General features: G+C 38.3%; 1 protein-coding gene across 1 annotated transcript; it reads right to left on the reverse strand.

The window, feature by feature from the left end:
• LOC103113912 (UDP-glucuronosyltransferase 2B31-like) lies at positions 1-24,636 on the reverse strand. Its single transcript, XM_007523512.3, has 6 exons — positions 23,884-24,636; positions 21,924-22,072; positions 16,636-16,767; positions 15,652-15,739; positions 6,808-7,027; positions 1-604 (listed from the first exon to the last, which is right to left on the reverse strand). The coding sequence occupies exons 1-6, from the start codon at positions 24,605-24,607 to the stop codon at positions 325-327; spliced, it is 1,593 nt and encodes a 530-aa protein (XP_007523574.2). The 5' UTR covers positions 24,608-24,636; the 3' UTR covers positions 1-324.
• Positions 24,637-26,193: the final 1,557 nt, after the last annotated feature.

Raw genomic sequence — 26,193 nt, forward strand, 5'->3', positions numbered from 1 at the left:
TGGCTTTTTATTTTCCTTTATTGGGGGATTAATATTTTACAGACATCAGTAAATACAATAGCTTGTACATGCACAATATTTCTCAGTTTCTCACATAACAATACAACCCCCACTAGATCCTCTGTCATCCTTTTCCAGGACATGTATTCTCCCCCCCGTCCCGCATCATCCCACACCAGAGTCTTTTACTTTGGTGCAATACACCAACTCCAGTTCAGGTTCTTCTTAGTGTTTTCTCTTCTGATCTTGTTTTCAACTTCTGCCTGTGAGTGCGATGGAGGAGTCCCATCTATGAAGCACACCAGATCCTGGTTTCAGATGCAGCTAGTCTCTTTTTTCTCTCTTCCCTGATTTAGTACACTTCCGGAAACAAAACAGACAGCCTGCTGTGATGATATATACAGTAGCTGCCACACACGCCAGCAGGAATCCAATGACATCCAAAGAGTGGTACTGGACCCAGGTGAGGTCATGGGCAGCTGGCCTTAAGTGCTTGGCTCCTTTGTGGCGCATGACAAACTCGATCCAGAAGACTGCTCGGTCTAGAGGCTTCACTGGCTGATCATGCTGAATCCTTGATAACTTCATGGCATTCTCTTTATACCTAGGAAGAAACACAAAAACAGAGACATTGAAGAGATGAATTAACCCAAGTATATTATTCCATAAAATCTCATTAAAATCTTACACATATTGTTCAAAATAATTATTTGAAGCATTTATGGCTTGTATATTATTTGGAGCTTCATAGATATTTGATGTTTAAGTTGGAATTTTGTGATTTACAAATACATGTGAGACTTAAGAGGAAATAAAAGATAGTGTTTTATAAGCCATTGTAGAAAGTATATATAAGATTGTTTTAATACATCCTTAGAATAATCTTTATGAATTATTTATAGGAGAATTATGGTTATGAGTGAAATACCCCCTCTGTGTTCCCTGTTATCTACTCTTTTTCCTTCTACGTTTGTTTCCACCATTATATTCAGTTTTTCTTAAAATATTCATCTTTTATGATATACTTTATTCATTTTTTGCATCTGAATTCTCATCCCAATTATAATGAATATAAATATAGTGTTTCTGTTCTTAAATATTTTATTTATTTTTTGAATAGAGATAGAGAAATTGAAAGGCAAGGGGAAGATAGACAGCAAGGGAGAGAGAGATATCTGTGGCACTGCTTGACTGCTTGTGAAGCTTTCCCTCTGCAAGTGGAGTTTGGAGGCTTGAACCTTGCGCATGGTAACATGCATTCAAGGGCACTGGGCTGTAGTGCAGCAAGTTAAGTGAATGTGACAGGAAGCACAATGAGGGGAGGTAAAATCCCTCTTTGAGCCCATGGTTCCTCACTTGCAAGAGTGTCACTTCATAAGCTATAAAGCAGATGTCTATCTTTCTCTCCCCTTTTCTGTTTTTCCCTCTTCTCCTGATTTCTCTGTTTTATCCAAAAACAAGGGCAACAAAAATGGGAAAAGTGGGGATTCGTAGTGCAGGCACTAGGCCATAACCCATCCCCAAATATGGTGTTTCTTTGCTGTCCAGGACTTAATATGTTCATACACTGAAAAAATATAATTTTCCCCATGTACACTATGATGTAGTTTCATCGATCTTCTAGCAATTCACTAAAGTCCTCGAAAATGTTCTCAACGGGCAGCTTTGCATTTTAGGCCCCACTGTTCTCTTCTATGGCTCTCTTTTGGCAACATTCCAAGGCATGTTTCTATTCTTTAAAGAGACATCAATTTCAGAGTTGGAGCTCTTTTAAGATTCTACTGATGATCATTTCATGATAGTACTCTGTATTGTTTCTTCATTTGTTTGACTGTCTGGACATGTTTTTCTTTTACATTCTAGAATTTATTCTAGAATTTTAAAATTCCATAATATTTCTAAACCTATATATGCATACATTCTATTGGGTATATAAGTTGAAGAGGAATTGTTGAAATATTGCACAGGCTCTTGTGCTAAATGTAAATATATATGGGCCCTAGGTTAGGTGGCTGAGGTACACAGTTAATTGTATTCATAGGTTTTTTTTTTCAAGAATGAGATCTACTCTCAGTCCTGATCCAGCTTTTTAGCCCTTTTTTTCTGCTCTGACACCATCTTCTCAGACAATTGTCCAACTCCATGTTAGATATCAAACTCAAGCAAAACTATGACAGTTGTGCTCCCCTTGGAACATAGTTACGACGGTAGCTTCTTTCCACCCTATGATTCCTATTCTTATCTGCTCTATTCCTACTTTTAGTTTCCTGTTCATTAATCATTTGTCCAACTTTATATCTTGCTGTTTTTTACAACCAAGTTGTAAATGCTATTATGATTCCATTCTGATTTCCCTGGGCAGGTGACCTCACCAATGTGTCTTGGAACCTCACTGCTTCAGACCCTTGCCCTACTAGGGAGAGTTAGAAGCAGGCTACGGGATATGGATTGACTTTCTAATTCCCATGTCCAGCAGATAAACAATTACAGAAGCCAGAATTCCCACCATCTGGATCTCCAAAATAATTTTTTTCCATATTCCCAGTGGGGGAGAAATAATGAGAAGAGGACCAGGAGCCTCTGAGATGTGACTCCATCAGGATCTGGAGAGGGAGGAGGCAAAAAGGAGGGATATTTGGATGTAATAAAAGATATATGACTTAGAAAAGAAGACAAATGGGGCCTATAATAAAGTGTGGCAAATATATATATAAATATAGACAGATGTAGAAATAAAAGTCAACCCATATATGCAACCTTAGGAGAACTGCAGTAGCTTATAATAGAGGGATTGGGGATCCAGAACTCTGGTAGTCAGTATGGTGTGGAGTTGTACCCCTGTTATCTTGTAATTTTGTAAATCAATATCAAATCACTAAGAAAAATTTGAAAAACAGGAAAGAAAGAGAAATTGTTGAAATATAGTGTACTCATGAGGTTAGGTACATACAAAATCATATTTGTGTGTAAAAGTTATGTAAGTACATATTACTATTTTTTATTTTAATGTATTTATTTATAAAATGGAAACATTGACAAGACCATAGGATAAGAAGGTGATAGGGACATCTTTGATGGAACAAACCCAATTGCAAGAAAGACTAAAGCAGAAACAAACCAATGGGACTACATCAAATTGAAAAGCTTCTGTACAACCAAAGAAACCATCACACAAAGAGACCCCTCACAGAAGATCTTTACATGCCATACATCAGACAAGAGACTAATCACCAAAATATACAAAGAGCTCAGCAAACTTAGCACCAAAAAAGCAAATGACCCCATCCAAAAATGGGCAGAGGATATGAACAAAACATTCACCTCAGAGGAGATCCAAAAGGCTAACAAACATATGAAAAACTGCTCTAGGTCACTGATTGTCAGAGAAATGCAAATTAAGACAACACTAAGATACCACCTCACTCTTGTAAGAATCGCATACATCAAAAAGGACAGCAGCAACAAATGTTGGAGAGGCTGTGGGGACAGAGGAACCCTTCTGCACTGCTGGTGGGAATGTAAATTGGTCCAGCCTCTCTGGAGAGCAGTCTGGAGAACTCTCAGAAGGCTAGACATGGACCTTCCATATGATCCAGTAATTCCTCTCCTGGGGTTATACCACAAGGACTCCATAACACCCAACCAAAAAGAGGTGTGTACTCCTATGTTCATAGCAGCACAATTCATAATAGCTAAAACCTGGAAGCAACCCAGGTGCCCAACACCAGATGAGTGGCTGAGAAAGCTGTGGTATATATACACAATGGAATACTATGCAGCTACTAAGAACAATGAACTCAACTTCTCTGACCCATCTTGGACAGAGCTAGAAGGAATTACGTTAAGTGAGCTAAGTCAGAAAGCTAAAAATGAGTATGGGATGATCCCACTCATCAACAGAAGTTGAGAAAGATCAGAAAGAAAACTAAAGCAGGATCTGACTAAATTGAAAGTAGGGCATCAAAGTAAAAACCCTGTGGTGAGGGGGAGGGTAGATATGCAGATATGCGGCCCCTGGGCCGGCGGGGGTGGGGGTGGGGCTGGGGACAGGGGGGTGCGGTGGGACACAATCTTTTGGTGATGGGAATGGTGTTTATGTACACACCTACTAAATTGTAGTAATATAAATACTATTCAATTAATAGGAGAGGGGGAAAATTGATTGCATGTCTAACAAAGGGACATTTCAAAGCTAACCCAATTACCAAATAATGTGATGATAACAGTAACTATCCATTGTCTTCTCGAACCCTAAGACAGCAGGAACCTCACATCTCCACTATAGAGCCTCTACTTCCCCCAGTCCTGGGACCCTAGGGTAGGGCCCACTTTCCCGTATGCTTCTCCCAATTCTTATCAAATAATATTGCATCTGCTGATTGCAACCTAATGAACACAACGAGTGCCATCCTAGCAAGCTTCACTTCAGACTATGTCCAGAGACTTCAGGTGTGGAACAACAACCCTTCAGCTTCATCACTCGGGTGAGACCTTTACTTTCATAGTATTCTCTAATTTCATTCCAGGTGGTTCACTTCCTAACAAAGTCCCAAAACCTAGATATAGACCAGGTTCCAGGAGATAGAGCATATGTTCACAGGTATCCATAAACTAGGGCAAATATATACCTGAAAGCAGTAGTACACTAGAGTTTGCAGTGAGTACCCCCAATACTTCATCTCCACTATTCCAACCTTTGGGTCCATGACTCTTCAACAATTTGTTTGGCTTTGTATGTTTAACTCTCTTTTCAGCCACCAAGTTCCAGATGCCATTAGGATGCCGGCCAGGCTTCCCTGGACTGAAGACCCCACCAATGCGTCCTGGAGCTTAGCTTCCCCAGAGATTCACCCTACTAGGGAAAAAGAGAGGCAGACTGGAAGTATGGATCGACCAGTCAACATCCATGTTCAGTGGGGAAGCAATTATAGAAGCCAGACCTTCCACCTTCTGCAACCCACAACGACCCTGGGTCCGTGCTCCCAGAGGGATAGAGAATGGGAAAGCTATTGGGGAGGGGATGGGATATGGAGATTGGGTGGAGTTGTACCCCTCCATCCTATGATTTTGTTAAATAAATTTTCTTAAATAAATTAATTAAATAAATAAATTTTCTTAAATAAATTAATTAAAAAATAAAAGAATGTGATAGGATCTTAACAAATATATACAAAACTTCTACACACAGAAGTGTGACCTATGTAAAAAAAAGATCAGAAAAGAGAATGCTGGTGAATCTTTGAACAATTCAGTTCTCTTGTTATATGCATAGGGAAATAAATTTAAAAAAATAAAAGGAATTTTCATAAAAACATCTTACTGAATGGGAGAGATATTTATACATGTGGCAAGGAGTAATGCCTCAAATATACAAGGAACTCATAAAACTCAACAAAAAAGCAAATACCTGGATTAAAAATTGGATTGGGACCTATATAAATGCTTCTTCAAAGAAGACACACAGAGGACTAATAGGCAAATGAGAAGATGTTTATCATCTGTTATCATTGAGAAAATTCAAATAAGAACATGGAATTATCACCTCATACCTATGGGAATGACCATTATCCAAAAGAGAGGAAATACATATACAGTATGTATAAAGAGGTGACTCATATAAATGTTGGTGGGGTTGTAAATAAGTGCAGCCATTATGGGAAACAATATGGAGATTCCTTAAAAATAAAAACAGACACTTAAAGTGAACCAACTGTCCCACTAATTTGAAGAGATAAGTGGCATTCCAATGTTTACTGCTGTATTTTTTTATCCATATAATCTGGCAACAGCCTAGGCATCCATGACCATCTTGGTAGACAAATGATGTAACACATACCTATGTATGTACATATAAACACATGCATATACAATACATATATGAATATTTTCATCAATAAAGATGGAAGCTTGTTATTATAAAAGCATGGGTGACTGAGATTATTATGCTAAATGAAATGAGTCAGACAAAGATACACTCAATGTGAATGACTTCAGCTTTAAGTGCTTACAGAGAAAATTAACAGATAAATTAAAAACAACAATAAAAATATTGGAAAAAATAAATAAAAATTGTGGAGTATAAGATATGTTTATGGTTATCAGAATAGAGGGAGGAGAGGGAAGTGAACATTAAGAAATATGTTGGTTTATCTCATTTAATATGATTTTTTTCAAGCTCCATCCAAGATAAAGTAAAGAAGGTGAAGAATGAATATGAGATGATGTCACTCATGGACAGGAGTTGAGAAATTAGAAAAGAAAGGGGAAACACAAAGTAAAACTTGGGCTGAGTTTGATGTATTGCACGAAAGTAAAGGACCCATGGGGGTGAGGGTGGGTGTTTCATGTTCTCCTGCTTGATGGTGGAGGAGGAGCTAGGCTGTGTTTGACAGTGTTTTCCAGCAAACTGAGAAATTTTGTATATGTATCAAAAAATGTATCACACTAATTCCTCCAATAAAAATAAATAAATAATAAAATAAAATTATAAAAAGACATTGGGGCATTAACAGGAGAAAAAGAAACTCTCACATATTAATAACTTGTGACCCACACCTGAAATCTTTATAATGTTATAATACAATGATGCTTCAGTAAGAAACATGGTTTTAATTGCTTCAGTAAATGGTTAGCTCTTATCATTGATGCTAAAATCTAACATTGAAATATCTGATTAAAATAGATTTATGATTAGTTATGTCATACTATTAATTTTATAATTAAAATTTCAAAGATAGGAAACTCATATTAACTTATGACACTAGCCCTGTCTATAAATATTATCAATGAAAATTTGGTGATACTCACGAAGGGTCATTAATTACTGTCTTCAGTGCACTGAGCAAGTCTTTGCTTGACATGGTGTCTAAGTTCAAACCAACAGCTGCTCCCTTTGCCTTCATATGAGCAATGTTGTCAGGTTGATCAGCAAACAGAGGAATGCCCACCATAGGGACCCCATGGTAGATGGCTTCATAGATGCCATTGGTCCCACCATGAGTTATAAAAGCTTTGGTTTTTGGATGACCTAAAAAGAGGTGGATTTTAGGAAATTATTAACTATAATTTGGAGAAATAAATGAAAACAAACAATATAAGGCAGCAAAGGAGACAGTATTTCAGACAGCACATGATTTAATACATAAATTAATTAAATTATTTTAGATCTCAAGAAAATGTGATTTTTTTTTTTTTGCTAGGCTGGTAAATGAACAAAGCATATAACTTGAAAACTGAATACACAAATACTAGATGAATAGACTAAAAAGATCATTCTAGGTAAAATAAACATCTTGTATGTATATAAATAAGGAATTAGTGATGGCATATTAGAACAGAATGTTGTAAATAAGTAGTGAAACCACCTAGTCTAACATGCAAGAAATTGACAATGTTGGCACTGCAAATAGAGAAATTATATATATATATATATATATATATATATATATATATATATATATGATGTACGTTGCAGCTTTACAAAAATGATGCTATTTTGTTCTAGAGGAAATGATGAGTTAATGTCAATATATGAGGGATTGTTGTATTTCTTTCTTTTTTTTCTTTCTTCAGAGTTATTGCTGGAGCTCAGTGTGGCAACTACAAATCCACTGTTCCTGGTTATTATATTTTTTAATTTTTTTTAATTGGAAAGGACAGAGAGAAATTGAGAGAGGAGGAGACAGAAAGATAGAGAGGAAGTTAGACACCTGAAGACTTGCTTCACAGCATTTGAAGTGTTCCCCCTCCAAGTGGGGAGCCAGGGCTCTAACCCAGATCCTTGAGTGGATCCTTGTGCTTAGTACTGTGTGTGCTTAACCAGGTGCACCACTGCCTAGTCGCAGAATGGTTATTTTTCAATTTTTCCAAGTACCTATTTGAAAAGAGAAAAAAAAAAAAAGCAATGAAATGTGAGAACTAAGAGAGAGAAAATCCTGGAACTTGAAACGTTTTCTATGAAAAGTAACTACGCGGGGGTTCCAGGAAGATGGCAGACTGAGAAGCCGCTAGCGGCGTGAGCCCTGATCACATCTTCTGGAAACGGTAGGATTTTCTGCCTTTAGCAGGCCAGTCAATAAGGGGCCCTATCGGTGACACCAAGGAGGTGACTATAACTTTATTTGGGTTAAGAATTAGAGTAAAGGTGGCATGCACTAGCTGGCGGCTGCTAGAGACTTCCCAGGCGGTGCCGAGCAAGGCGGGTGGGCCAGGCATTTTCCTCCGCCTGGGAAGGCGGCTCCTCCGACGGTTGCAGAGCGCTGCTGGGCGGCTGGCAGAGGACCCGATGGGAGCACTATAGCTCAGGGGTTATCTCTTGGGAGTCTCCAAGGACCACTGCGACCCTGAGGGCGGATCCAAAGACTTCTTGAGTGTAGCTCTCTTTGGATCAAAGAACTTGGAGCTAGGTTTCATTTTCGAGAAATCCTTTAAAAAAGTCTGGAGGGGGGGGTTTCCTGGAAGATGGCGGACTGAGAAGCTGCTAGCCGCTGAGCTCCGAACACATCTCCTGGAAACAGTAGGATTTTCTGCCTTTAGCAGGCCAGCCAATAAGGGGTCCTAATGGTGACACCAAGGAGGTGACTATAACTTAATTTGGGTTAAGAATTAGAGTAGGGAAAAAAGGGGAAAAAATTCTTTTTTCTTCCTTTTAATTTTCAAGCATACCTCCTTCCAGGCCCCCCCCCATAAGCAGTCCCTGGGGACCAGCTCCTAGCAGGATACCCCACACCACCAAACAGGGTGCTTTTTTGAATTCACTGATACACATTTGGGAATTTCCTTTCACTGCTCTTTAATTACAACTCTTTTTCTTATCTTCTCCCTTTTCTCTCTCTTGTCTCTCTCTCTTATTTTTTTAAATCTTGTCATATACTTCTTCCTTCTTCTTCGCCTTTCTGAATTTGTGAATTATTTTGGGGAAGAAATCTGACTCAGAGTGGACTCTCTATGTGTGTATCTCTGCTCTAGTTCCCTTTCCCCTCTTGTTACCCCTAGAATATACGGTGGATAGTAGATTTGCATAACTGTCTATCCTTGCTATCCTCTCTTTCTTTTCTCTTTCTTCACTGGGATTTGGTTACTATTTTTTCATGGACTGGAGAAATTGTTTGGCTAACTGGTAACGATTAAACTACTTCAATACTTACTTCAGTTGCTACTGTAATTCCGGAGGTTGGTGACTGCAATTGTCATAAAGGTATTTAGTATAGTGTTACTTGTACTCAAGACACAACAACTGAGGAACAACAGAGCATAAAAAAAAGAAACACATAAATAAAAAAATGGGTAGATCAAAAACAAGTAAAACTGCTACCCCAATGAATTAAGACAAGAGCCCAGAAGAAACTACAAATCAGCCAGAAGTAACCATAGATAAGAAAAGTATGCAAGCAATAATAAACTTATTAATCACAGAAATGAAAACAACATTGGAGGAAAGGAATGGCAGTATTAGGGAAACAACAGTTGAGACGCCCAAGGAAAATACTGATTATCTTGAGGCAATCAGAGAACTGAAAGCTGAAATAGCTGTAATGAAGAAAGAAGCTGAGGCAAGGGAAAGCAGACTAACAGAAGCAGAAAACAGAATTAGTCAGACAGAGGATGAGTTAGAGAAAACAAAGAAAGAGGTGAAAGAGCTTAAAAAGAGATTGAGAGACACTGAAAACAACAACAGAGACATATGGGATGATCTCAAAAGAAGTAACATTCGTATAATTGGCCTGCCAGAGGAAGAAAGAGAGGAAGGGGGAGCAAACATTCTAGAGGAAATAATAGAAGAAAACTTCCCAGACCTGAATAACAGAAAGGATATCAAGGTTCAAGAGGCCCAGAGAGTACCAAACAGAATCAACCCAGACCTGAAGACACCAAGACACATCATAGTCACAATGAGAAGAAGTAAGGATAAAGAAAGGATCCTAAAGGTTGCAAGAGAGAAACAAAAAGTCACATACAAGGGAAAACCCATAAGATTATCTGCAGACTTCTCCACTCAAACTCTAAAAGCCAGAAGGGAGTGGCAAGATATCTATCGAGCCCTGAATGAAAAAGGGTTTCAACCAAGGATAATATATCCTGCTAGACTTTCATTCAAACTAGATGGAGGGATCAAAACCTTCTTAGATAAACAACAGTTAAAGGAGGCAACCATCACCAAGCCGGCCCTGAAAGAGGTACTCAAAGACCTCTTATAAACAAGAACATCACTATAATACTTGCAATATATCAGAGCAAACAAATATGTTGTAGAACAATGGCACTACAATACATTAAATCCATAATATCAATAAATGTCAATGGCTTAAACTCACCCATCAAAAGGCACAGGGTGGGGGGATGGATCAGAAAACATAACCCAACCATATGCTGCTTGCAAGAATCCCATCTGTCACAACAAGATAAACACAGACTTAAAGTGAAAGGATGGAAAACTATCATACAGGCTAACGGACCACAAAAAAGGGCAGGAACAGCCATTCTCATCTCAGACACGATAGATTTTAAATTAAATAAAGTAATAAAAGATAGGCAAGGACATTACATAATAATTAGAGGATCAATCAGCCAAGAAGACTTAACAATTATTAACATCTCTGCACCCAATGAGGGACCATCTAAATACATTAAGCATCTACTGAAAGAATTTCAAAAATACATCAATAGTAATACAATAATAGTGGGAGACTTCAATACCCCACTCTCACACTTAGACAGATCAACAAAGCAGAGAACCAACAAAGATACAAGAGAATTGAATGAAGAGATGGACAGACTAGACCTCTTGGACATTTTCAGACTCCTCCACCCCCAAAAACTGGAATACACCTTCTTTTCAAATCCACATAACACATACTCAAGGATAGACCACATGTTAGGCCACAAAGACAGCAGCAACAAATTCAAGAGCATTGAAATCATCCCAAGTATGAGTAAAACTAACATTTAACAACAAACGGAAAATTATTAAAAGACACAGAATTTGGAAACTAAACAACAAGCTCCTTAAGAACCACTGGGTCAGAGACTCACTCAAGCAGGAAATTCAAATGTTCCTGGAAACTAATGAAAATGAAGACACAACCTATCAAAATATTTGGGACACAGCTAAAGCAGTACTGAAAGGGAAACTTATAGCCATACAATCACATATTAAACACCAAGAAGAAGCTCAAATGAACGACCTTACTGCACACCTCAAGGACTTAGAGGAAGAGGAACAAAGGAAGCCTAAAGCAACCAGAAGGACAGAAATCACTAAAGATAGAGCAGAAATAAAAAACATAAAAAATAAGAGAACCGTACAAAAGATCAATGAAGCCAAATGTCGGTTCTTTGAAAGATTAAACAAAATTGACAAACCCCTAGCCAGACTCACCAAACAAAAAATAGAGAAGACTCAAATTAATAGAATTGTAAACGATGCAGGAGATATCACAACTGACACCACAGAAATCCAGAGAATCCTGCAAAACTTCTATAAAGAACTATATACCACCAAGCTAGAGAATCTGGAAGATATGGAACAATTCCTAGAAACCTATGCACTTCCAAAACTGAACCAAGAAGAACTACAAAATCTAAATGCACCAATCACAGACAAAGAAATTGAAACCGTTATTAAGAATCTCCCCAACAACAGAAGTCCTGGACCAGATGGCTTCACAAACGAATTCTACAAAACTTTCAGGAAACAGTTAATACCCATACTTCTTAAGCTATTCCATAAGATTGAAGAAACAGGAATACTCCCTTCCACCTTTTATGAAGCCAACATCACTCTGATATCAAAAGCTGATAGGGACAGAACAAAAAAGGAAAACTACAGACCAATATCTCTGATGAACATAGATGCCAAAATATTAAACAAGATCTTGGCCAACCGGATACAGCAACACATCAAAAAGATTGTTCATCATGACCAAGTGGGATTCATCCCAGGAATGCAAGGCTGGTTCAACTTCCGTAAGTCAATCAATGTCATTCACCACATCAATAAAAGCAAAGCCAAAAACCACATGATTATCTCAATAGATGCAGAGAAAGCCTTTGACAAAATCCAACACCCATTCATGCTCAAAAGTCTACAAAAAATAGGGATAGATGGGAAATTCCTCAAGATAGTGGAGTCTATATATAGCAAACCTACAGCCAACATCATACTCAATGGACAGAAGGTGAAAGCATTCCCCCTCAGATCGGGGACTAGACAGGGCTGTCCACTGTCACCATTACTCTTCAACATAGTATTGGAAGTTCTTGCCATAGCAATCAGGCAAGAGAAAGAAATCAAAGGAATACAGATTGGAAGGGAAGAAGTCAAGCTCTCACTATTTGCAGATGATATGATAGTATACATAGAAAGACCTAAAGACTCCATTAGAAAACTACTGGAAGTTATTAGGCAATAGAGCAAGGTATCAGGCTACAAAATCAATGTACAAAAATCAGTGGCATTTCTTTATGCAAACACTAAATCTGAAGAAGAAGACATCCAGAAATCACTCGCATTTACTGTTTCAGCAAAATCAATCAAATACCTAGGAATAAAGTTGACCAAAGAAGTGAAAGACTTGTATGCTGAAAACTATGAGTCGCTACTCAAGGAAATAGAAACTGATACCAAGAAATGGAAAGATATCCCATGCTCATGGATTGGAAGAATAAACATCATCAAAATGAATATTCTCCCCAGAGCCATAATACAAATTTAATGCAATACCCATCAAAGTTCCACCAAGCTTCTTTAAGAGAATAGAACAAACACTACAATCATTTATCTGGAACCTGAAAACACCTAGAATTGCCAAAACCATCTTAAGGAAAAGAAACAGAAATGGAGGCATCACACTCCCAGACCTTAAACTATATTATAAAGCCATCATCATCAAAACAGCATGGTACTGGAACAAAAATAGGCACACAGACCAGTGGAACAGAATTGAAAGCCCAGAAGTAAATCCCCACACCTATGGGCATTTAATCTTTGATAAGGGGGCCCAAAGGATTAAATGGAAAAAGGAGGATCTCTTCAATAAATGGTGCTGGGAAAACTGGGTTGAAACATGCAGAAGAATGAAATTGAACCACTTTATCTCACCAGAAACAAAAATCAACTCCAAATGGATCAAAGACCTAGATGTCAGACCAGAAACAATCAAATACTTAGAGGAAAACATTGGTAAAACACTTTCCCACCTACACCTCAAGGACTTCTTTGATGAATCAAACCCAATTGCAAGGAAGACTAAAGCAGAAACAAACCAATGGGACTACATCAAATTGAAAAGCTTCTGCACATCCAAAGAAACTATCACACAAACAGAGAGACCCCTCACAGAATGGGAGAAGATCTTCATATGCCAGACATCAGACAAGAAACTAATCACCAAAATATATAAAGAGCTCAGCAAACTTAGCACCAAAAAAGCAAATGACCCCATCCAAAAATGGACAGAGGATATGAACAAAACATTCACCTCAGAGGAGATCCAAAAGGCTAACAAACATATGAAAAACTGCTCTAGGTCACTGATTGTCAGAGAAATGCAAATTAAGACAACACTAAGATACCACCTCACTCCTGGAAGAATGGCATACATCAAAAAGGACAGCAGCAACAAATGCTGGAGAGCTTGTGGGGACAGAGGAACCCTTTTCCATTGCTGGTGGGAATGTAAATTGGTACAGCCTCTGTGGAGAGCAGTCTGGAAAACTCAGAAGGCTAGACATGGACCTTCCATATGATCCAGTAATTCCTCTCCTGGGGTTATACCCCAAAGACTCCATAACACCCAACCAAAAAGAGGTGTGTACTCCTATGTTCATAGCAGCACAATTCATAATAGCTAAAACCTGGAAGCAACCCAGGTGCCCAACAACAGATGAATGGCTGAGAAAGTCGTGGTATATATACATAATGGAATACTATGCAGCTATCAAAAACAATGAACCCACCTTCTCTGACCCATCTTGGACAGAGCTAGAAGTATTTATGTTAAGTGAGCTAAATCAGAAAGATAAAGATGAGTATGGGATGATCCCACTCATCAACAGAAGTTTATTAAGAAGATCTGAAAAGGAAACTAAAAGCAGGACCTGATCAAATTGTAAGTAGGGCACCAAAGTAAAAACCCAGTGGTGAGGGGTAGACATGCAGCTTCCTGGGCCAGTGGGGGGTGGGAGTGGGCGGGAGGGATGGGTCACAGTCCTTTGGTGGTGGGAATGGTGTTTATGTACACTCCTAGCAAAATGTAGACATATAAATCAGTAGTTAATTAATATGAGAGGGGAAAATCAATTGTATATCTCAAAGTTTCTCAAAACACAAACTGAATCCTTTTAATATATAGGCTGTGTATTTGATATGCAGACTCTCTCAAAAGCCTAGACCAAGTAGATTAGAAGCATCCAATAGCACAGCTATATACAAGATACTGGATACTGTACAGCAAACCATAACAAAAGGACTTTTCAAAGTTAACCCAATTACCAAATAATGTGATGATAACATTAACTATCGATTTTCTTTTTGAACCCTAAGACAGCAGGAACCTCACATCTCCACTATAGAGCCCCTACTTCTCCAGTCCTGGAACCCTTGGACAGGGCCCACTTTCCCATATGAGTCTCCCAATCCAAACCAAATAATATTGCATCCGCTGATAACAACCTAACCAACGCAACGATTGCCTCCTCAACATGCTTCACCTCAGACTGTGTCCAGAGACTTCACGTGTGGAATGAGAACCCTTCAGCTTCATTACTTGGGTGAGACCTTTCCTTTTATAGTACACTCTAATTTCATCTCAGGTAGTTCACTTTCTAACAAAGTCCCATAAGCTAGATATACACCAGTTTCTGTGAGAGAGAGCTTATTTGCACACATATCCATAAACTACTGCAAAATATATACCTGAAAGCAGTAGTATACTAGATTTTGCAGTGAGTACCTCCCAACACTTCCTCTCCACTATTCCAAGCTTGGGATCCATGATTGCTCAACAAATTGTTTGGCTTCGTATGTTAACTCTCTTTTCAATCACCAGGTTCCAGATGCCACCAGGATACTGGCCAGGCTTCCCTGGATTGAAGACCCCACCAATGTGTCCTGGAGCTCTGCTTCCCCAGAGACACACCTTACTAGGGAAAGAGAGAGGCAGACTGGGAGTATGGACCGACCAGTCAATGCCCATGTTCAGGGGGGAAGCAATTACAGAAGCCAGACCTTCTACCTTCTGCAACCCACAATGACCCTGGGTCCATGCTCCCAGAGGGCTAGAGAATGGGCAAACTATCATGGGAGGGTGTGGGTTATGGAGATTGGGTGGTGGAAATTGTGTGGAGTTGTACCCCTCCTACCTTATGTTTTTGTTCATTAATCCTTTCTTAAATAAAAAATTAAAAAAAAAGAAAAGTAACTACGCCTAAAATAGAGACATTTTAATTCTAACTGTAAGAGATTTCTGACTACAATATATTGTCAAGCTATATCTTATCCTTTCTCCCACAATACTTGAAAATAAATATAAGAAAATCAAAATTTACTTTTGAGTTCTTTCATTAATAAATGGACAATAATTCTCTTTTTTGAATGAACTGTTGTTGGAGTGATATCAGTCCAGTTTTTTAAAATTTCTCCCAGAATCTTACCAAGAAGGTCATTCTGGGGAAGCCACTTATACAGCCGAGTATTTTTCCCTAATGTGTCTGGTTTCTTGCCTTCAAACCTCCATAGAACCTAGTAGGGAGAAAAAGGTTTCTTATTCCAATGGACAAATTCAGTTTTACCAAATTCTAATTCTAAAAAGATTATGAGATAACTGTGTTAAATGGCCTTCCTATTAGACAACGAGGAAAGTAAGTAAACATAAAATTAAATTAAATTAAATCCAATGGAACAACAGTGTTACTGTCATTTTTTTTGGTCAGAGACAGCCTGAAAAGGACCACAGCATTGAAGTTTCCTTCACTGCAGTGGAGGCAGGCTCAAACTTGAAGGATCTGCAAATAGATATTTAAATAAATTCCAGCACACCATACACATGAGACATTTCATATGCACATTTATTGTTCATTAAAAACTCCCTTTGTCCTGTTTTCACATATAATTTGTTTTTTAAATAATATTTTATTTCTTTATTTCTTTTTGCTTTTTATAGTTTTTTTTAATGTTTTGCCTCCAGGGTTACTGTTGGGGCTCAGTGCCTGCACTATGAATCCGCTACTCCTGGAGGCTATTTTTTCCCTTTTTTGTTGCCCTTGTTTATGGTTGTTGTTATTATTGTTGTTGTTATTGCTGGATAGGACAGAGAGAAATCTAGAGACAAGGGAAAGACAGAGAGGGAGAAAGAAAGACAGACACCCGCAGACCTGGTTCACAGCTTGTGAAGCGATCCCCCTGCAGATGGGGAGCCAAGGGCTCGAATTTGGATCCTTATGGCTGCCCTTGCGCTTTGTGCCATGTGCCCTTAGTCTGCTGTGCTACCTCCTGGCCCCTCTAATTTGTATAGGTTAGTTTAATATTCAAGAAATCGGTTTTATCATGAACTACCACACCTGAACTTTCTATAGTCACATCCTTTACAGATTGAACTGACGTTAATAGTTGCACACTGTCAGGGTGGCTCATCTAACCTTTTGTGGAATCTGCGCAAGGCCTGACGCAATCATGTTGGCAGTCTCCTCTGACATGTTTCTGACCATTGATCCCAGAGTAAAGACCACAATGCCGTTTTCTCCAGAGCTCTGAACAAACTGTTCCATTTCCTGTGAGGAGATAATGTACTCCATCATAAGTGAACAACAGGACAGCACACAGTAGTGAAAAGATTACTAGAACAAGTAAAACGAGAACATGAAGTATTTCAAGAGTTTTCAAGGTCATAATATTTACGAATTACAGTAACATATGCATGATATAACATTTATCATTTAAACAATTTCTCAGTGCCCATTTCTGTATTCTTTTTTTTACTTTCTTTTTTTTTTGTAATTTTTATTAATTTTAATATGTGAGAGAGATACAGAGAGAAAGATGAGAGTACTGCTCAGCTCTGGCTTATGGTGGAACTGGGGATTGAACCTGGGACTTCAGAGCCTCAGGCAAGAGAGCCTTTTGCATAACCATTATGCTGTCTCCCCAGCCCCCATTTCTGTATTCTTAAGGATAGTCCTGTTCTTGTGAAGTCTCTGCAATGTTAATGTTACAAAACTGGAATTCTATAAACAATAAATTTTAATGGTATACTTCCTCTTTGGAAGCCATCATTCTGATTTCAGTGCCTATGAATCTGACAATCTGACACCTCATATAATTGGAATTGTAGAGTTTCAGAGTGTTTTGTGCCACTTGGCATAATGCAGCTAAATTTGTTTATGCTCAAGAATGTAGCAGAGCCTTCCTCCTCTTTAATATTGAGTAATATGCTATGGTATTTATATAGTCACTTCTTTTTTACTATATACAACTAATCAAATAAAGTTACTGAACAATCCTGTGCAAGAGATGTTTTTTGACAATATAGACCCAGACTTTTGATTAACAGTTTTAACAGCTTATATGTATTCTTTATGGAAGACATATATCATGATCTTCGTTCTTTACTTTTTAAAATATTTATTTATTGGTTAGAGACAGCCAGAAATGGAGAGGAGAGGGGAGATAGAGTGGGAAAGAGACAGAGAGACACCTGCAGCCCTGCTTCACCACTCATGAAGTTTTCCTTCTGAAGCAGACCAGGAGCTTGAATCTGGGTCCTTGCGCATTGCCACATATGCGATCAAGCAGGTGCACCACCTCCTGGACCCCCAGTAGGACCTTAGTTCTCTTTAAATTCTTTATCATTATTTTTTCTCTTAATAGCTTTGTTTTGTGCCATATATTTTCCTTGACTCACATGCTGTATCCAGGTAACCTTTCAGTAGTTTGCCTATGGTGGGGGATGGCTCCTACACTATTATAATAACAATAACATCCCTTAAAATTTTGTTTTATATAATAACAATAATCTATCTTTTATAATTTTCTTTTATGATAGCACTGCTTGACTCTGGCTTATGGTGTCATGGCGAATCCAAACTGAGACCTTAGAGCTGCAAATAGGAGAGTCTCTTTGCATAACCATTAGGCTAATATGTGTGTGGCATATATCTAGAAAATAATAATTATTCAATTTTTGTTTCACTAAATACAAGACTGCCCTATTATGTTCACTAAATGCAAATTATTTCATCATTTTGGAAATATTTACTTGAATAACTGATAAATATGGTTATTGTATGTTGATTATTTTACCTACTAGCTTCATTCAGATTCTAATGTTGCAAAAATCATGATGCCAATTATCATTTTTCTTCTTCTAAATAAAGTATAAATATTATGGATGAGAGTTTGAAAATAGAAAGCAAGTAGTTTTCTGTTAATATCATCTTTGTAGTACAAAAATAAGGCCATGTCTCTCTGACTGATTTGAACACAAGTCTTGTTTGGCAACAAATGTTAACAGTTTCTATTAGTATTACTGTGATTGAGGTATTCATTTTTCTTCTCCAAGATCTACCACGTTTCACTTTAGTTTCGCTTTAGTTTGATGTTCAGGGAGAAGTACTGAGAGAACAGAGTTTGATTCTACTATAAATGTTGATATAAGGCCTTCCCCAAATCAATCTGCTTCCATGCTTGCATGAAATAGATAGCTACATCAGATGCATTTCTCTCTTAGACAACTCCAGGAGCCATCAATAGTTAAGTAACTTTTATGGATAGACTATCTTTATCAGCCTATTTCTAAGTAAGCTGTTCCCATCAGTGGATGACTACATAAAGAAAGTGTGATATACTTTGCAGTACAAAAGACCTGGATTCAAGTTCCTGCCTACTGGTATTTTTCTCTTCTCTCACTTAAAAAAAATAAAGTGTTATTTATTATTATTTTATAAAAAAGGAAGAAGCATAAATTGCTAAGCTGTATTTCATAGTGCCTGTATCATTTTACATCCCCAACTCAGCAATACATGCAAGATCCAGTTTCAATGCATTTAGTGTTGTCATTTTTTAATTGAACCATTTTAATAGTATGCAGTGAACTCTCATTGTGAGCACGTTATAGTTTTAATTTACATGTTCTTGACGGCTAATAAAATTAATATTTTTCCACATGTGCAGGGACCAGCGTAAGGATCCTGGTTTGAGCCCCCAGCTCCCCACCTGCAGGGGAGTCAGTTCACAGGCGGTGAAGCAGGTCTGCAGGTGTTTATCTGTATCTCCCCCTATCTCTCTTCCCCTCCTCTCTCCATTTCTCTCTGTCCTATCCAACAATGAATGACATCGACAATGGCAATAATAATAATCACAACGAGGCTATAACAAAAAGGGGGAAAAATGGCCTCCAGGAGCGGTGCATTCATGGTGCAGGCACTGAGCCCAGCAATAACCCTGGAGGGGAAAAAAAAAAAAAGAGAAAAAAATATTTAAAAAAAAGGAAGTGTGATATATCTGTAGGATGATATACCATCTCACTATACAAATCAATAATACATTTGACTGTTGTGACAATAGGGACAGAAGTCAAGGGTGTTAAAATACATGAAATAAGTTTAAAAAAAAAGTGAAACTTCCTCTTTTTTTTTTTTTTTCAGAAGGAAACAAAAGTGAATAACAGCAGCAACAAAAAAGTATCAACACTCTGACAACAGAATGATGATTACTAGAGAAGAGGTGGAGGTGAAATACTGGTAGGTTAAGGGAGCTGAGTGCTTGGCTGTGGAAGGTAACTGGCATATGTGGTGGATGTGGATGATATAGCTGTAATTATTAGGGATACATCTGGGGGTACCTACGGTGATTTAACAGTCTTCAATTAAAAGAGGACATGGACAGAAATTTCACGGAGGAAGAGATACAAGGGGGCAACAGATATATGAAAAGTTGCTCAACGTCAATGATGATCAGAGAAATGAGAATAAAGACAAGGATGAGATTCCACTTTACACCTGTGAGAATGTCATACATCAGAAAGGACAGAAACATCAAATATTGCAGAAGATGTGGAGGAAAAGGGAAATTTCTGTAGTGCTGGAGTAATGGTCCAACCATTATGGAAAGCAGTCTGGAGGCTTCTCAGCACACTAGAAATCAACATACCCAGCAATTCCTCTCCAAAAAGAAACAACGACATATATCAGAAGAGATCTATGTATACCTATGTTCACAGCAGCACAATTTGTAATTTCCAGAACTTGGAAGCAACCCAGATGGCCAACATCATATGAGTGGCTAAAAAAATGTGGTATATATACATGATGGAATACTACTCAGCTGTCAAAAATGAAGTCATCTCCTTTGCATCATCTTGGACGAAACTTGAGGATATCATGTTAAGCAAGATAAGCCAAAAGGAGAAGGACAAATACGGGATGATCTCTCTTATAAGTGGGGCATAATAAATATATAGGGAAAGAAAGTGAAGGATCAAAGTGAAATGTGGACTGTTAAGGTATATTGTATCAAAGCAATAGGACCCTGGGTAGATGGGAAGAATTGAGTTCTTCACTGCAAACTAAGTTCCCAAAAGGAAAAAAAAATCTTATACTAATAGAACACTATTATGTTGCTTTAGCAAGTCACCTGCCAACAACTCTTGTAATAAAACACATTTTAAAATAAAAAAATAAAAATAAAGAATATACTTGATAAGTATGATCAAAGTTTTATGGTGCTGCCCATTTCAAAGTAAACAAACAGGATGTCTTAAAAGATCACAGGGGCAGGACTGTGGCACCTAGTTAATTGCACATAGTACCATGTGGTAGGGTCCAAGTTACAGTGCTCACTGCCAACAGCAGGTCAGCAGAAGTCTTCTCTATTCCTTTCTATCACTCCCTCCCCTCTCCATTTGTCTCTGTCTTATAAAATAAAATAGAAAAGAAAAAAAGGAAAAATGGCTTCTGGAGCAATGGTTTGTAGTGCTGGCACCAAGCCCCAGTAGTAACCCTGGAGGCAAAAGGAGAAAAAAAAAAATAATCAAATACTTTGTAAAAGGTTGTTCTTAAATTATATCACAATAATATATCAACCAAATATTTTTTCTGTTCTTAGCATACCATCTATGTGTAACAAAATTCTTTGTCTTTGGGAAGATCAGGGGCTGCCCACATGCATGAAGTTATGCTCCTAGGTGATGATTTTCATTCAGTTAGAGAGACAGAGGTACAGGGAGAAGAGAGACGCTATAACACTGAGATGTCTCCAGTGTCTTTGCATTCATGAAACTCAACTGTTTTCCTGTTCTGTATATAATGTGGATATTTGGGGGCCCTGTTGTTGTTATATTTGGTTGAGTGTATGCATTACAGTGTGGGAAGACCTGGGTTCAAGCTCCAAGTCTCTACCCGCAGAGGGAAAGCTCCATGAGAGGAGAAGCCATGATTCAGATCTCTCTCTTTCTCTTTTATCTCCCCTTTCCCTTTTAATATTTCTCTGTCTCTATCTATAACAAATAAGTAATAGACTAAATAAAAAAACAGACTGTTGATTGTTGTAACAAAGAGGTGCCAGAAATTATCTGTTCTCTAATTATTTTTTAGAATTTGTAGCTATTATTATATAAGCATTTTATTTGCAATAATTCAATTAGCTAAGATATCAAGAACCATGTTCTACTGGGCATACTTTTCATATATTGTATAGACTTGTTGTATGCAGAAAACAACTGTTCTAGAAAGTGCTTTGAGCTTTCAACTTCTGGAATCTCATTGAAGAATTATCTTAATATTAAAGTGATGGCAAATCAACTTTGAGTTTCATCTAAACGTGTTGTGAGTCCACATCTTTGTTTCTGAGGAAAAGTTTTCCTTTTAAGCTAGAATACTTAGAATACTATGAAGAGGCTTCAAGTAGAGAAAACTCCATAAGAAGAGATTACCTTAGGCAGGGATTTGGCAGGTTTACAGTGGAGCCCTCCAATAAATTCAAAGTTCGGCAAGAAAGGACGAGGAAATTCAAAATCCCAATAGGTTCGAATGAGCCACATTTCAGCTTTCTTCATAGTCTCATGTAATGTAGTGGGTCTGCCTGTATCATAAAAGAGTAGCAAAAGACAGAGGAGATAATATTATTGTGCTATGAATATACCAGGTAATTTATTGCAAGAATCTTGGAATAAAGTAGTCAATAATGCTATATATATTAATATATACACACAGCTTCACGTATATATGCAACTACTGAGTTGTTGGAAATGTCCTGATGCATTCTGGCATAGAACACAGAAAACTATGTCACAGCTTTTCTGACAACCCAATAAAATATATGCATACAAATCGCACATTACATATGTAGATCATATATATACAAAATACAAAGTGAAAAGATTTTTTGAGGGTGCCAGGCAGTGGTAAACCAGGTTAAGCACAAGCATCAAGCGTAGGAGCCTGGTTTGAGCCCTTCTCCCCACTTTCAGGAGATCTGCCTCACAATCACTGAAGCAGGTCAGCAGGTGTCTATCTTTCTCTCCCACTCTCTACCTCTCCATCCTCTCTCAATTCCTCTCTATCCTCTCTAATAAAAAAAGAAAGGAAGAAGAGAGACTTAAAAAAAATTAATCTATAGAAACCCTACCTAAAGAGGATAAAAAACTAGGAAGAATGTGCCACTCCCTGAGTAAATGAATAAGGTGCAGGATACCTTCACCTCCCGCAGGAAGTGGTATTTGCCCTCCCTTTGATCTTACAAGAGGTGTTCCTAGACTCAGAAATAACTGTTTGTCCCTATGTGAATGGACTCCAATCTGCACTCCTTTTTGTGACTTGTTTCTGACTAAGATCATGCTGTTGGAATAACTCATTGCTTTTGTTTGAGGTCCACATTTGCATGTCTGATGTCTAATTGTGAAAGAGTTCCTCAGATAATATGGCAAAAATACTTAAATTAGATAAGGAAACTGATGAGAAATAAGCACAAACTTTTACTAAATTCTTCTAGAAAGTTGTTCTAGAACTATATAACTCCCAGGACCAGATGGTGGTGGGTGCACCTGATTGAGCACACTTGTTACAAGATGCAAGGACCTGGGCTCAAGCCTCTGGTCCCCACACGCAGAGGGAATCTTTGGGAGTGGTTAAGCAATGTTGCAGCTGTCTCTGTATCACCATCCATCTGTCTTGATTTCTGGCTGTCATTTTCCAAAAAATAGATAGGGAACTTAAAAAAATTAAGGATTTACATAACTGCTTAATCTCTGCGTGCATTAAGCTAGTTAATAAAGTTTTAATGCCACTTTTAAGAGTTGAAAAGTCAGCACAGCACGTAGAATTTTGAAGGCCGTGAAACTACAGTGTATAAAAAGTACTGGTGGATAATGTCATTACAAGTTGTTAAAAACCATATCATGTGTAACACCATTATATTGGAGTGAACTTAAATGTAAATGTATGGACTAAAGAAGACTAAAATGTCAGTGAAGCATCAACATTTATAGCAATTGCACCAATCCATCAGTACATTTCAATAATGGAGAAGTCCATGGAATTATGTGACTTGAGATTAGTGGGGAATCTCAATTTAGGACTGTGGACCTCATGTTTCTGTTTGAAATAAGGACTATTGCAGATGAGTAAACGAGACTGGACATGGAATTAGTTAAATAAATAACAGTGGATCAAGCTGTGATTGCTGGAGTGGAGATTCCTTTTAATGGACCATGCAGTCCTAAGTGGCCCTGTAATTTGAGTTTTTCTGTAACAGTTGTGAGGCTAGAGAACATTTTATATGTTAATTTCATCATCTCAGTTTCATCACCACTTGTAAAGTCCAAAGCTAAGTTTAGATACTTTCAGGAACTTGGGATGTAAGGGCATCAGGTTACTAAGTAAAACATTACTTACCTAAGACTTCACTGTAAAAGGGATCCCACAGTTTCTCATTCACAAATTGAAACCAGAAGTCAAAATAAAGAACATAAATCATGTTTTTGACCCTCTGCATGAATGACATATGATCACTTAATTCTGACAAAACAACAGGCACATAGGCTGGTGGAAGGGGCATTCCTCCTTGATGCCGCTCTAACTCATAGCCTGGAGTAAAGCGGAGAGTGTACATGAAAGGGACATTAAGCAGCTCTCCCAGGAGTTCAGCACATGGAGAAACAGGATCTGAAAGAACAAGATCAAACTTTGATTCTTGTAGCTTCATCATGAGATTCTTGTTCAGAACTGCTTCTCTACAGAGCTTATAAACCACAACATGAAATTTCCAAAGTTGTTCTTGTAGTATAGAAAAATGTGACCAAAATGCATCTTTTGGCATCTTGTAGATCCATGTATGAATCACTTCCATGATAACATTGTTAAATTCATCTTTAGAGACTGATGTGGGGTAAGTCTCAAATTTAATAGCAGATGGTTTGCTGGGATCAATGAGAATGGAAGCCGAAGATGTCAGAACAGTCACTTCATGACCTCTCTGGGCAAGCTCATCTAGGATTGTCTTGATGTTCATCCAATGACTGTATTCTGTGGGCCACACCAGCACCTTTCCACACTTCCCAGAGCTAAAGCAGCAAGCCACTTGTAGCAGCAGAAGAACTGAAATACCCTTCATCGGCATCTTGGTGGAATAGGATTCCACTTTGCAAATATCTGTGCCTTTTTGCTATTGCAAATGCTTATATCCATAGAGAAATCAATCAAGAAGTTAAAATGTAACTGACACTCTGCAACATATTTACGTAGGAAGGACAACCAAAGTATTTAGATAAATATCAGATTGGAAAACAGAAAGGTATGGGGGGTCGGCAGTTAAGCACATATACTTTTCTGCACAAGGACTCAGGCCAGAAGCTGGAATGGAGCCCCCATTCTTCACTCCCCAACTGTAGCAGGGGTTCTTTACAAGTGGTGAACCATGTATGCGATTGTCCATCTTTCTCTCTTCCCTCTTTGTCTTCCTTTCCTCTCTAAATTTCTTTCTGTCTTATGAAATTAGAGGAGGAAAAAAGTAAAGAAAAGAAGAAATGGCCACCAGGAGTGGTGGATTGGTATTGATGTCAAGACCCATTGATAACACTTATCCATAACATCTTATCTTTTGACCTTGTAAGTTTTAAAATACAAGGAGGTTCAGACACCACTAAAAGCATTCAGATCATAGTGAAATTAAGTATAACTCAGATACTTAGCGCCCCAACTAACCTGGCTATAATAATTAATTATTGATATTTTAACTTTCTCTAAGATGATAAGAAACCCTCTGCATCTTCTTTAAGACCTGCATTTCTCCTAGTCCTGGTATCTCTAGGATATGCCCATACTTCCTGAAATTCCTTTTCTATGATTCCTTACCACCATACCAACCCTGTCAACTTTAACCAAATCTCTACTGGTGCTGCCACCCCGCATTGTGCTGCTATTGAAATCCTACTGTGGACTATAACGTCAGATACCAGACTGAGAAGTCAACCTCGTAACTCTTCAAATCTGGTGCTCCACTCTGACACCATTCTCTCAGGCAACATTCTCATCCAACCTCAGGCTAGTTACCAAACTCAAGCAAAACTATTATAGTTGTATGCCCCCAGGAACATGCCTAAAATGGTGTCCCTAGCTTTCTTCTACCCTAAAGTCCCTAATCTCATCTGCTCTGATACTACTTCCTGGTTGCTGTTCATTAACCATCTTGTCTCAATTTAGATCATGCCACCTTCCAGGTACCAGGCTGCATGACTCCACCCCAACTTCTCTGGGCAGATGATCTCACCAATGTGTCCTGGATCCTCGCATCTCCAGTGCTCTGGTCCACTAGGGAAAGATAGAAACAGGCTGGGGGTATGGATCGATCTGTCAACACCCATGCTCAGTGGAGAAGTAGCTACAGAAGCCAGAACTCCGACCTTCTGCTCCCCATAAACAACCTTGATCCATACTCCCGGTGGGGGAGAAGTGATAGGAGGAAGATAAGGGGACTCTGCACTCCAGCTCCATCAACACCTGGAGAGAGAGAAGGGAAAGGAGAGGGACATATGGAGGTAGCTTTGATGTCATGAGTGGTTTAGAGGGAAAGAGAGGACTGAATCAGGAAAAGAAGGGGTAACTGTATGAATGTGAACAGATAGTTGTAGAGAAGATGTTTGGCCATGTCTACAACTTTAGGGGAACTGTGGTGGATTGCAGTGGGGAGAGTGAAGATTCAGAACT

This window comes from Erinaceus europaeus, chromosome 3 (assembly GCF_950295315.1).
Source record: "Erinaceus europaeus chromosome 3, mEriEur2.1, whole genome shotgun sequence".
Classification (NCBI taxonomy): Eukaryota; Metazoa; Chordata; class Mammalia; order Eulipotyphla; family Erinaceidae; genus Erinaceus; species Erinaceus europaeus.